The sequence below is a fragment of the Anolis sagrei genome, chromosome 2 (assembly GCF_037176765.1).
Source record: "Anolis sagrei isolate rAnoSag1 chromosome 2, rAnoSag1.mat, whole genome shotgun sequence".
NCBI lineage: Eukaryota > Metazoa > Chordata > Lepidosauria > Squamata > Dactyloidae > Anolis > Anolis sagrei.
In genome coordinates this window covers 45,059,327-45,073,073 of record NC_090022.1, presented here as the reverse complement: position 1 = coordinate 45,073,073, position 13,747 = coordinate 45,059,327, and the positions used below count along the sequence as shown (strand labels likewise).

Here is a 13,747-nt window from a genome sequence, read left to right as displayed (position 1 = left end):
TTGTCTTTGCTTATTTGCAGAGCAGTATATTTTGTCTGCTAGGTCCAGCTGCTCCAGCATTCTGTATCTAGTTAGAGACAAGCAAGTTAAACTATTCAAGTTTATAACTATTTCTAGACTATATTAAATAGTTTGGTAACTGCAGGAACTATGAATATAGTATTAAAACAAATATAGACAATTGTGTCCTGTGTAGCCAGCAAATATTTGCACATAATACATGTTTTCAGAAGACTTCCCCAACAAAATTAGGAAATTGCATAAGAAAAACATCATCAAAGGTGAATTATACATTTAAGATAGAAGAATCATCTCTGTTTGTCTGTAATATCTATACAACAGTCCACTGTAGAGTCTACACATTCAACATAGTGCTGTAGTTGCAATTGAAATTCTCTTTTCTTCCTTACATTTGTCCTTACTCCCCTTAGAGCTATTTCAGCATTGGCTCTGTAAAGCCCCTTCTACACTGCTATATAAAATCCATATTATCTGCTTTGAACTGGATTATATGAGTCTACACTGCCATATAATCCAGTTCAAAGCAGATAATATGGATTTTATATGATAGTATAGAAGGGACCTAAGTTTCTATCCTCTCTCTGGAGAAAGTTTTTGAGCTTCCGGTGAATTTGACTGTTCTGCGACAGACAGTTGGATTCTGCCCTAGTATGTCGTATTATAAGCATGAGATACCAGTGCTGAACAAATAACTAGATCACATGGTTTTCTCTAAGAGACTATGTGTAGTATTCAAGTGTAGTATTAGCAAATAATAAGCACTGGTAAAAAATTTAGCCTATCTATAGACACCAGACTGAGAAGTTTCCCCATTTTGTGGATAGAGTACACAAATGAAAATTAATTTTCTCAATGTTGTTGTTTTACAAGCTAGCTACTAGGATCTACATCCAAATGTAGTGGAATGAAAAATTCTGTTTGCACAGTTGAGCTGTATTGCATTGTGTTGCGACCTATTGTTCAACTGCTCCAACAGCTATTTGCACAACTTCATGTACTGCTCCTTTAATAAATGCTTGCTACAGCTTTTTGTAGCTATGCAACAGTCTCTAATAAAAATTACACATTCTGCCCCCATGCTATCTGAACTACTTGGAAGGTGAACTGGCTGCACAGGGAACAGATTAGAGACTATATAGTTGAATCAATCAAGAATTTATTAATTGACAAGATTTTAAGTCTTTTTTCTCTTCCTGAGTTTCACTACAAAGTCTTTATGAGGAGAGGTAAAGTCTTTGAGAGATAGACACAGTTTTGTCTGAACTGAGCTTCTTATAATGCCTGAAAGTGCTCACAGACCCAGGCTGTGGGCACTGGTGTTGTCGCTTCTTCAGCAAGGATCACAAACTGAAACAGGACTAACATGAAGTGAAAACAAAAATGGACAAAGTGATAATCACATGTATTCATAGTGGACAAAGCACTTCTATTATTTTCTTCATTCATTATGATGTTTCACACTCTCTTTAAAAAGTGTACAATTATGGGCATGGCTTTTTCCACCAAGAAAAGTTTCCCAAGGTTACATTACAAAGTTTGAAATAAGCTGTTTTAAGAATCCTTGTCAGAGGTAGAGAGATGTAGACACCAAGCCATGAGCATTCCTCTTTTAGTACATGTTCATATCCTATCTGCCTAGATTGCATTTATTTTAGCATTTTTTCTGTATCAATTTCTCCTTTTTGCAAGATACGTCTTGTAAAAAAGGTGTAATCAGTGACATTGTTGAATATGAAAGGTGTCTGTGGAAGAGATGAGAACTTACCAAGAATCATTACCTCTTTTCGTCTTCCTGTAAGTGCTGTATAGTTCTCGTGATGAAATCCCCTACTTAGACTACCAAATAGAGACTAGTCCACGCTGGAAGCTCATCTGGACACAAGTTTGCCAGAGAACAGGTTCTTTTAATGCTTTTTGACAGGATTAGTAAATATATTCTATGACCTTACTATGAAGGTGACAAAACCTTTATTTATTAATATTGTTATTGAGGTTATTTCTGATAATTAGTAACCCTGAGTAATTTCCCATTCATTCCAGAGGATGATCCGTATTGTGCATGGACATAGTCTTAACACCAGAATACAAAGGGAAAGTCCATGTGATAACTTTTTAATAAAAAATAATTATTTTGACTTCTTTATTTCCATTGTTCTTGGGGATGATCAAGGCACCTAGTATAAGAGGTTGTTTCATAAAGCTTTGTTTTTAATTAAACTAAAAGCAGCAATGGAAAGGTTTGTAATACTGAATCTTGAAACAGCAAATGTTAGCAATGTAAGCAGTCTTTAGGTAGAAGCACCAAAATCCCTGAGTTTTGGAGCTGTTTTACAGTGTTATCTGGAGGAAGATTGTATTTGACTTCACAGGCTTTTTTATTCAAATCAATTGAACATGAGTGAAAGAATTTGGCTGATAACCAAGATATGCCTGCTCCACATTTATCAGCAGAAGTATTCCATACTTTGACCTGTGTTGTGAAAGTTTTTCTCATTGAGATAATCATTCTGCTATCAGCTGAAGATTTCATCGTTTGCCCAGAAATTTTACAGGCCATCAACTTCATCAGTTATCCCTGGTGATAATGAGTTCCGTGAAATATTGTATTGTTTGAATACTTGAATTTATTGCAATTAGTAAGTTTAAAATATTGCAATACTGTCCATCATTTGGGGATTTTGAGAATGAAACACGATATAGTTATATATAATTGCACCAGTGGTACCTTATCCAAATAAACTATCCATAAACCAATACCTATCTAGAATGATGGAGTATGTTTCATACATTGTCAGCTGTATAATGAATTCAGTGACGACTCCCATTGGAAAATCACTTAATCTTGAGTGCCTTGATATTAGTTCAATCTACCAAGTACTGTTCTTGGGCAATGTCCAGCAATATGAGTGGTATTTCTGTGGGTATTGTGCTATTACTGTGTGGATACAATTGGATCTCTTTTAATGCCCAAGTTAAAGCCAATGAATTCACATTATGCCTTTAAAATCCCCGATGAAGATAATCCTGATGAAGATAATATATTCTAATTCAAGTGTTCCTTCTTTATTTTCGAATACAATAGATGGTAAAGAAGCAAAAACATACTTAATTTCTAGTTCAGCAATCTCATTACACAATTTATTGTACTGATGAAAAGATGTAAACAAAGAACAACTTCGATTCCACAACAGTGCCATGTTTTGGACTGTGGGTCTACCAACCAGATATAATTTGTGACTGAGTGTTTAATAGCAATTGAAATAATCTGTTTCATACAAGTTCCTGTCCATCACCAAATTTCTCAGTGTGATTTAATCTCTCTTCATTTTTCCTTTACATCTTAAACTGAAGTCCACTGTTCAGAACAGTTTTGATAATCATGTGACTCTGTGTGCTTCAACTGCTTATTACCTATCTAACTGTAACTCAACTCTCACCACTATTTAGAAGAAGTCTTGCAGACAGGGCCCATGTGAGGTACAAACCAGGCAGACCAAAAACACGGTCTCTCTTAATTAATCATATTTCCTACTGCTGTCTTTTTGGGAACTCATAACCAACTTTTTCCTGTGGTTATAGTTATATATAGTTATGGTTATAGGTGGATTTCAAATGGTAATATCAACTGAATCATAGAATTGGAAAAGACCACATAGGAGGACATCTAGTCCAAGCTTTGACATATGGCCATCTAGCCTCTGTTTAAAAGCTTCCAAGGAAGGAACTTCCACCACAATCCAAGGCAGAGTTGCTGAACAACTCTTACAGTCAGGAAGTTCTTCCTAATGTTCAGGTTGAATCTCCTCTCCTGTAATTTGAACCCATTGCTCAAAATCCAATTTCCAGGGCAGGAGAAAACAACCCTACTCTCTCTTCCTTATTACATCCTGTCACATATTTATACATGGCTATCATGTCTCCTCTCAACTTTCTCTTCTGCAGGCTAAACATACCCTGTTCTTCTCATAGGGCATGGTCTCCAGACCTTTTGATCATTTTAGTTGCTCTCCTCTGGACACCTTACAGCTTGTCAATATCTGTTTTAAACTGTGGAGCCCAGAAATGGACACAGTATTCCAGGTGAGGTCTAACCAAAGCCAAATAGAGAGGAACCATGACTTCTCTCTATTTAGACACTATACTCCTTTTGATGCAGCTCAAAATCCCATTGGTTTTTTTAAAGCTGCTGTATCACATTGTTGCCTCATGTTCAACTTGTCCATGAAGGCTCCAAGATCTTTTTCACATGTACTGTTGTCGTCAGGTATGAGCCATTCAGTATCTTTGCATTTCATTTTTTTCTGCCTAAGTGAAGTATCTTACATTTGTCCTTGTTGAAATTCATGAATCTTCACAGGAAAATATTACTGCCTTCTCAGAACACAAATCCAATACAATTGGAGGTTAACGATGTGAAGTCTGCTTTGAACTTTATGTGTGTACTTTTTGTGTCTCTTTCATCAGAGGCATAACAACCATCTTGTAGCTGTGCTTCATCTCCTGACCTAGGTTGCATCTACAGGGTAGAATTAATGCAGTTTTTGAACACTTTTAGCTGTTATGGCTCAATGCCATGGACTCTTGGGATTTGTATTTTAGTGAGGCATCCGCATTCTTTGGCACATAAGACTAAAGAACTTGCAAAATTACAACACCTATGATTCCATACATTGAGCCATGGCAGTTACAGTAGTGTCAAAATGCATTAATTCTGATGTGTAGATGCACCCCCTAATCTTGAAAACTCTTCTTAAAGCCACTCAACCATCTCAAACTAGAGAATTCTACAGTGCTGGGGAATAGGATTGCTGCAGGATGAGGTGACTAACCCCTTGCCTTTTGGACTACCAAAAATGACAAATAAATGGATCAGTGAGAAAAATCAGGCCTGAGGTCCTGGAAGCGAAACTGATTAAACTGATCATATTGCAGAGATATCATTAGAAAACAGGATTAATTAGTGAATACAATAAAACATGATCAAGTAGAATGCATTTGTCAAAGAAGACTCAATTATGCCACAACTGACCTAAGTTTGCACTACCCAAGCAAGGCTATCTTAGAGGACTCTCATTCAGTATCTCATAAATTGAAGCAAATTTGCCAGCAATGAACAGCAACAAAAATAAACATATGTCAAATGTTTACCAGAATCACATCAGTGTTTAAACTGGTTAATGCCGGTGAATGAGGAAAGAAACAAAGCAAGAGTGAAGATCCTGAAAGGTAAGTGGGAAGGTTTCACTTTATTGTTGGGTCTGATATTGTAGCAAGAAAGGTTTTTGAAATGAACAGCAAGAGACTGATGTTTAAGGTTTCTTTTTTTAAATTAATTTTTATACCATTTTTTTTACAGTGAAAGAGGGAGAACAATTATTGTGATAGAAAGTTGTGAAGTTTAGACAGACCGTGGGGGATAAAATAAAGGGTAGGCGGGGTAAGAGAGGTAGGGAGGGGCCCAGAAGTAGAATAGAAGGGATAAAGGGGAGGTAGGAATGGGATGGGTGGGGAATGGGTGGGGAATGGGTGGGGAATGGGATGGGGGTCAGACGAATGTGTGCATCACTTCCGTTCAGTCCGCAGAGGAGTGATTATCTCGTTGTATTGTTCCTTTTTCCTGTTTCTTGCTGTCCTTGCTCTTCTTACCCATCGACTTTTAAGTGTCCAGTTTGAATTTGCTTTTCAAATATTCTTCCATGTCCTTCCAGCTTATTTGTTTGGTCTTACTGAGTTCTTCTATTTGACTCGATAATCTGTCACAAATTCTGAAATCTGTTATTTTCTTTATCCAATCTTCATTAGTTGGAATCTCTTTACTTTTCCATTTCTGGGCTATCAATATTTTGGCTGCCGACGATAAATAAAACAAAAAAAATTCTTCATTTTTCTTCAGACCTAAATCTGTTATGTTCAATAAATAATATTCAGGTTTGAGCTCAAACTTTGTTTTAATAATGTTTTGTGTATGTAAATGAACCGTCGTCCAAATTTTTTTAATCTTCTTGCAATTCCAATACAAATGGAAATAGGTTCCAGCTTCCTTTCCGCACTTCCAGCACTGCGTATTGTTATTTTTACTAAATTTTGCCAATTGTACAGGTTTCAAATGCCATCTATAGAAAACTTTGTGCCAGTTCTCTACTATGCTGCTGGCTCTAGTGTATTTAAGCTTGACCTTCCATACTTGTTCCCATTCGCTTATTAGTATAGAGTGGCCTATATCCCTGGCCCACTTGACCATATTTTCTTTTACTATTTCCATTTCAGTATTCCACTCTAACAGGTTTTGATACAAGATTCTAACCAGCTTCTTATCCTTTTTCATAATTATATCCCAACACGTGTCCTTTTCGCTAAATCCCACTTTTAGATCTTCCTTTAAAGTTTCTTTAATTTGTATATATTGTAGCCAATTTAGTTCTTTATCTTCCCTCTTTAATTCTTCCATAGACCTCAGGTGCCATTCATTGTTGATTTCAACCAATAGTTGCCTGTAATTAAGCCATCTACTTTTCGGTAACTCTCTTTTATGATATGCCTCTATTGGCGATGTCCACATGGGTATTCTGGGGTAAATGATGTCTTTATACTTGTTCCAGGTCTTTAGTAGGGGGCCTCTGATGTAATGATTAGTAGAAAAAATTCTATCCTTGCATTTCCATAGCTTAGGTAAGCGTGCCACCCTCTTCTAATGTCATAACCTTCTATAGTTAATTTTTTTTTTGCTTGTTTAAGGTTTCTTGAGTTTTTTCTCTCCTTTGAACACAAAGCCAACAGAGCTCAAATTAGTACAGTTATGGAATGGCAAGCCCTTGCTTGCAAATATGGTTCTTTATCAAAAGCAGTAAGCTTAGCTACTTTGTTATTGTATTTTTTGGAGCCCGCTCTCTGGATGAATGTGTGAACTGTTGCCCAAGTTCATGAGCAGCAGACAAGCTGCTCAACTGGTCTAAGATATTACAAGGAAAGACATGTATGGAAACTGTTTTGCATTAATGTAGCAATTTGTCCAGTGATTAGGTGGCATATAATTAGGTTGGAGATTTTGGCACATTTTCCTTGCACCAAAAACAGATTCATAGTATAGGATAGAAAGCTAATGATATGAATGCATTTCCATTTGTTTTGTTCTTCATTTTTTCTTGTTTGAGAATGCTAATCCATTCTGAGCTGCAGACCATCCTTAGTAGATAGCTACAACAGGGATTGTACAGCATGTGTTTTGTATTTGTATAGATATGTAGCAGGACACCAGGCTCAATGATTAGAAACTGTCTGTAATGCTCCGCTCTCAGCTGTCAAACTAGCCCCATAACCACAGAGTATGATTAAACATGAAAGATATGCATATTAGCTCAGCAGAATTGGACAAATGTTTGTGCTTCTGATTAATGTCTCATAAATAAAAATGAAACTCAGTCACTGGATTTTAGTGTTATTGACAATAACCAGATGGACATTGTCTTGGTAGGAAATTATGTAAATAGTTATCAAAGCGTATGGTGAGAGAACACTCTGAGGAATATAGATAATATGAAGTAGTGTTTAGGATAGAAAGGAAAGGTTCTTGCCAGTTTTAAGGCCTGTTTTTGTCACTGTATTAACGTACTTTTGATGGAGAGCCATGAACTATCAAGGCACCATATCCTGTATGATCTTGGAAGCTAAGCAGGGAAAACTTTACTCAGTACTTGGATGGGAGACCACCAATGAATTCAAGGTGCTGTAGGCTATATTTTAGAGTAAAGAACTGGCTAAATCCCCTCTGAGTATTCCTTCCATAAGAAAACCCTATGAAATTCACAGGGTCTCTGTAGGTCAACAGGCAGCCTCACACTGTGAAGACTATGTGTTGATCAGTTGTGCACTGACCTCCACACATTAAAAAAATTCACGCACAGGCATCTTCCAAGGAAAATAAAAACAAACCAACCAAACTCCCATGGCAATCAGTGAGTGACGACGGGGGCAGGACTGTGAAATCTGGAAGCCCCTAGTCACAGACTGGCACATGGGCGGTGGATACGGACTCAGTCATTCTACCTCAAGGTCCGAGGCAGTTGAGTAGTTCAGCAGCTGTATCCATGACTGAGCAGCCCTTTTGAGGATCTACTCTGCTCACCCCACACGGGGAAGGGGCTATAAAAGGTGCCCTAAACATAGTCTGCCTCTCTTATCCCTGACTGGACTGCTGTGTTGAGTGGGGTCACCACCCTGCAGCAAAAAAAGAAAACTGAACTTCGGAACATGGAACGTATGGACACTGATGGACAACACCGACAGTAAACACCCCAAATGCAGAACTGCCATCATTTCAAGGGAGCTGGGACACTTTAACATTGACATAGAAGCCCTTCAGGAGATCCAGAGAGCAGGAGAGGGACAGCTGAAGGAAGAAAAAGGAGGCTACACCTTCTTCTGGAAGGGACTGCCTGAAGAAGACCAAAGAATACATGGAGTTGGCTTTGCTATCAGAAATGATCTGGTGAAATGTCTGAACGAAGCACCCACTGGCATCAATGAACGACTCTCAACCCTCTGAACTGAACTTGCCCAAAACCAACAGGCAACCATCATAAGTGCCTATACACCAATACTAGATGCTAATGAAGACATCACGGAATTTTTTTTACTGTCAGTTGGACACCGTCCTATCGGAGATACCTAAGGAAGACAAAATCATCCTCCTGGGGGACTTTAATGCAAGAGTCAGGCGAGACTTCGACCTGTGGCCAGGGACCATAGGAAAAGATGGGGTTGGAAACAGCAACTCAAATGGCATCCTGCGGAACACAACCTTGTCACCATCAACACGCACTTCCACCAGAAAAACAAGAAAATTGGGTGCCCTAACAAATTTGTGAACATCCTGCAGCTCCTCCATGATGACATGATGCAACAGTCTTGGACAGCAATGGCTCCCAAAATGACCCATTTAAGGTGGAATCAGGTATCAAACAGGGATGTGTTATTGCCCCAAACTTATTTTCCATCTTCATTGCTATGATACTTCAACTTGTTGATGGGAAGCTTCGCACCGGAGTGAAAATCATCTATCGAACAGATGGCAAGCTATTTAACCTCAGCAGACTGAAAACCAAAACCAAGATTACAACAACATCTGTTATAGAACTCCAATATGCCACATTATCCGGATGCCTGACCACTCCAAAAACAGTTGTTCTACTCCGAACTCAAGAACGGAAAACGGAATGTTGGTGGGCAGGAAAAGAGATTTAAAGATGGGCTCAAAGCCAACCTTAAAAATTCTGGCATAGACACTGAGAACTGGGAAGCCCTGACCCTCGAGCGCTCCAGCTGGACCAGCAGTGATGTAGAATTTGAAGAGGCATGAATGGAGGGCGAAAGAGAGAAACGTGCCAAGAGGAAGGCGCATCAAGCCAACCATGACTGGGACCGCCTTCTATCTGGAAACCAATGCCCTCACTGTGGGAGAAGATGCAGATCAAGAATAGGGCTCCACAGTCACCTACGGACACTGCACACTGACTCTGGAGGGTCATCCTACTCGGACAACGAGGGATCGCCTAAGTAAAGTAAGTAAGCAATTGCTTTGCATGTTTACATCAGAATCCTGTATGACATTTCACTCAGTGAAAATACACATACACATACCTACGTAACAGATGTGCTAAGAAACCCTTAGTGAATTTCAAAGACATGTAACTGGATGTTGTGTGCCATTCCCCTTTGCTAAATAGTTATATAATGGCCAGACCTGGATACAGTTTTCCAGGTGGGGGCTGACCAAAGCAGAATATAGCGATACTATGACTTACCTTGATCTAGACACTATACTCCTATTGATGCAGCCTAAAATCACACTGACCGTTTAGCACCTGCATCACCCTGTTGACATATTTTCAGCTTGTGGTTTACTAAGACACTTTGATCCCTTTCACATGAATTGTTTTCAAGCCATCCTATATCTGTACATTTCATTTTTACTGCCTAAGTGGAATACCTTATATTTCTCCCTGTTGAAATTCATTTTGCTAGTTTTGGCCCAGCTCTGTAATCTGTTAAGGTAATTTTAGATTCTGATCTTGTCCTCTGGGATATTAGCTACCATTCTTAATTTGGTGTCATCTGCAAATTAGATAAGCATGCCTCTGTTCCATCATCTGTGTCCTTTATAAAGAACAGCACTGGGCTCAGGACAGAACCCTGTGGCACCCCACTGGTCACTTCTTTCCAAGATGAAGAGGAGCCATTGGTGAGCACCCTTTGGGTTTGGCCAGTTAACCAATTTTCAGTTTACCTAACATTAGTGTTGTCTACCCCACATTTTATTAGCTTCTTTGTGAGAAAAACCAAGACCAAGATACACTAACATCAACAGCATTCCATTAATCTACCAAGCTTGTGACTCGATGAAAAATATACAAGATTTGGTCTGACATGACTTGTTTTTGAGAAACAAGAATTCTTAGTGATCACAATATTCCTTTCTAAGTTCCTACGGACTGTTTTATGATTTGATGTAGAATATTTCCTGGTATTAATGTCAGTAAAGGTCCTCTTTCCCTCCTCCTCCTTTTAAAGATGAGGACAACATTTGCCCTTCTCAATTCTGCTGGTTCTCCAGGAATTTTCCAAGATTATTGCCAGTGGTTTGGAGATTATTTCTGCCAATTCTTTATCTTTTAGATGTAGCTCATCTGGCCCTGGAAATTTGTATACTTACAAGAGAGGCAGTACTGCATATGTGAAGCTATTTGTCACAAACCACCAAGTCTGAAGGAAAAATGCACATAAAGATAGGAATCTTTACAAATAACAGAATATTTATTACCAATAACTTTAAAAAAGATTACATCTGCTAGATCACTGATAAATATCATTTACACTGGGGAGAAAAACTACATAGGCTTTTTTTTCTTTCATTTTCTTTCTTTTGCAGTTTTTTTAAAAGTTTTTTGTTTTTACATAGAAGTAACCATATCAAACTAAGAAAGGAACACAGCTTGAAATACTGACAATATTTCTCTGGTTAACACCCCTGACTTACACAAGTGGAATCCTGGTTATGAATTACTTAATAAATATATTTTTAAAGGTTTAAAAGTTAGCTTGTATTGTTCTGGAAGCCAAAGAGACAAATAACCGGCAAATTTAAGCTATTCGGAAGAACAAATTAGAAACCTCTGCTGTGCATTTTTAAAACTTGGGAAAAAATGAATAGAAAAGTCTATTCTTTGAATGATCATTGATCTATCTCAGCATACTTACAAAAAATTTTCCATAGTAAGAAATCTCTTTTGTATTAATATATTTTTCTTATAAATTTTGGACATGATCTAGGACTTTGCTAGACTAGTGCACACAGAAGCTCCGCATGAGCTGACTTGTGTAGAACTTCATGCCTACATTAAAACCTCTGCATGCAGACTGAACCCACTGTGTTGGGCCATTCACCAAACTATGCTCCAGCACAAGCGCTACTGGAATGAACAGAGGCTGCATGAAATGACTCCATGAAAGATTGTACTCACATTTGAATTCAATTTTACTAACACACTAGATATGTATGACAATGTAGTCAAGAAAACGGAACCTTGGTCTTTAGAACATACAATTTCAGGTTCTGATCTCTTATGATAGCAGAAAGCCAGGAGGATTGGAAATCATCAAAAAGAGAAAAACCATTTTAAAGGGCATGGAGATACCCAGACATGCATTGTAAGAGAAGTAATTCATTGAAATGTTATTATCGTTAGTTTTTGGCCTATAGTCAAACAAAATCTATAACCATGGATAACTGTGCATGAAACCAATCTTTAGAGAGTTATAGTTACCATGTATATCTATCAAAATAAATATTTGCTGAGACAAGAAAGTATAGCTATCTTTCATATAAAGTTTCCCAGATTTGCAGACTTCCTGATTAAAATTGTGAAAATCCAGAATAATGTAAATTCAGCTGTTAGAATTTCAGATTTTTATCACTTTTGGAATCCTGTTCTCTGCTATAACAATGTTGGTTTTACTTTACCACTGGAGTGATGACAGCTAAATGGAATGAACATTAATTCAATATTTGTTAAATGTTAAAGAAAGCTAAATCAGTACATTCAGATAAAAATCTTGATAGGCATCATCAAAATATTACCTAGATGATTATTCTGTGCTTGACTTAACAGCCTGAAAGCAAATGCATTAATTTATTTTAATCATCTGATCTTCCAAAAAAATGAAATCCTATATAGGAAAAGTATGGGATGGAAGTGAGACTATTGGATCCATTCCCATTCTGCTTATATCAGAGGGATCCTCAAAGGCATTCATTCTTCTTTGTTCAGTGGTTGAGCCCGAGGCATATGTCCTATGCTTCAAGTGCATCTATCTTTTCCTTGTGAAAGCAGTCTATGGAGAGAAGTGACTCATTAAACAAGACCATGAGGAGAGCCTTGGCTTATCAGCAGTGTGTGTGTGTGTTAATGTCTGTGTGTGCAGCTTGAGGGTCAACAAGAGGAGAGGAAGGGAGAGAAGGGGAGGCTTCATAGAAAACATAGGGGAACCCTTTCTGTTTCCAGAAGCTTTGGAGGAGAGATCAAGGCCAAAAGAGCTCCATCAATATGCACTCTTGTAAAACTATACAATCAATCTGAAACTGATTACTGAGGACTTTGACCTTCTGGTCATAAAACATTCCAAAACAATATATATTTGCAAGGTTAATGTCATCAGTAGTATTTATAGCAGAGGGCAAAGGAAATTAATATCTACATCATATGTTAACCTTAAAAAAGTCTATAAAACACTAAATATATAATAAAAATATGCATATAAGGACATATGTAAACTGCTTTGGTAACATCGTATTACGGATGTTTTCAGTGCATTGCAGAGTTTCCAAGGAAACTTCAGACAAAGCTATATTTGCTTTGAGGAAGTACCGTATAATGCCATTCCTAGAGAAGCATAAAACATTTTTCCAGTAGTAAGATGTACTTGAACAACAATATTACTTAGTACTGGGTGTCTTCAAAACAACTAGCTAAATGTTGCTTAGTTATATCATTAACAGGAAGTCCTTTAGATATTTTTTGTCATAAACTTGATCTAGCTGTGAGGGAAATCATTATTGTGCTGATGGCAGACAGGGTGCAGGCATTGGAAGTCGAAGCACTTGACCCTCTTGCGTAGGCATCTAGGAGAAAGAAAAGAAGAAATCAAGATGTTTCAGATACTGTGCTTCATAGACTGCCTGTGAAACAAATTACATTTTTCCCTCAAATTAACAATGATCCTGCCCTCGGTATCATAAAATATGTGCTGTATACATCAGAGTCAATAAAAAGCTTTAGTATTAAGTCAACAAGGCCAAATAAGTTTGAAATGTGAAGGAGAATTTCTCCAATCAATAGTTTTACTTTCATATGCACATACATGTTTTACATGATTTTTTTCCATTAGCCAAAGCATATTTTTATATTTTAATTTTTGCACTGTATTGTATCAGTTGGAGTGTGGGTCCTGTCATATAAATGGACGCATATATGCTTATGCAGTATTTGATTTTGCCTGTAAAATTTTGATTTCTCCCAAAATGTATGAACTGCAGAAGTGTGAGGACATGCCGTATAGTCCAACTGGAGTAAATTCCATCCATTGCTCTGACCAGGGCTGAATTAACAATTGAGAATAATAAGCATAGGCTGAGGGCTTCAAAAGAAGGGGGCAGCACAGAAATTTTCCATTG

General features: G+C 37.7%; 1 protein-coding gene and 1 long non-coding RNA gene across 11 annotated transcripts in view; one reads left to right on the top strand and one right to left on the bottom strand.

The window, feature by feature from the left end:
* Positions 1–9,254: 9,254 nt before the first annotated feature.
* LOC137096028 (uncharacterized) overlaps positions 9,255–13,747 on the top strand; it is an 89,503-nt gene continuing 85,010 nt past the window's right edge. The window contains exon 1 of the long non-coding RNA XR_010909140.1: positions 9,255–9,578. This is a non-coding gene — a long non-coding RNA (uncharacterized lncRNA). The remainder of the gene's footprint in view (positions 9,579–13,747) is intronic.
* The window catches only part of LOC132769389 (contactin-4), a 643,374-nt gene continuing 640,435 nt past the window's right edge, over positions 10,809–13,747 (bottom strand). For all 10 annotated transcript variants that reach the window (XM_060766321.2, XM_060766322.2, XM_060766323.2 and 7 more), the window contains one exon: positions 10,809–13,195. In XM_060766321.2, coding sequence (XP_060622304.2) covers positions 13,095–13,195 — 101 coding nt within the window. In that variant the 3' untranslated portion in view covers positions 10,809–13,094. The remainder of the gene's footprint in view (positions 13,196–13,747) is intronic.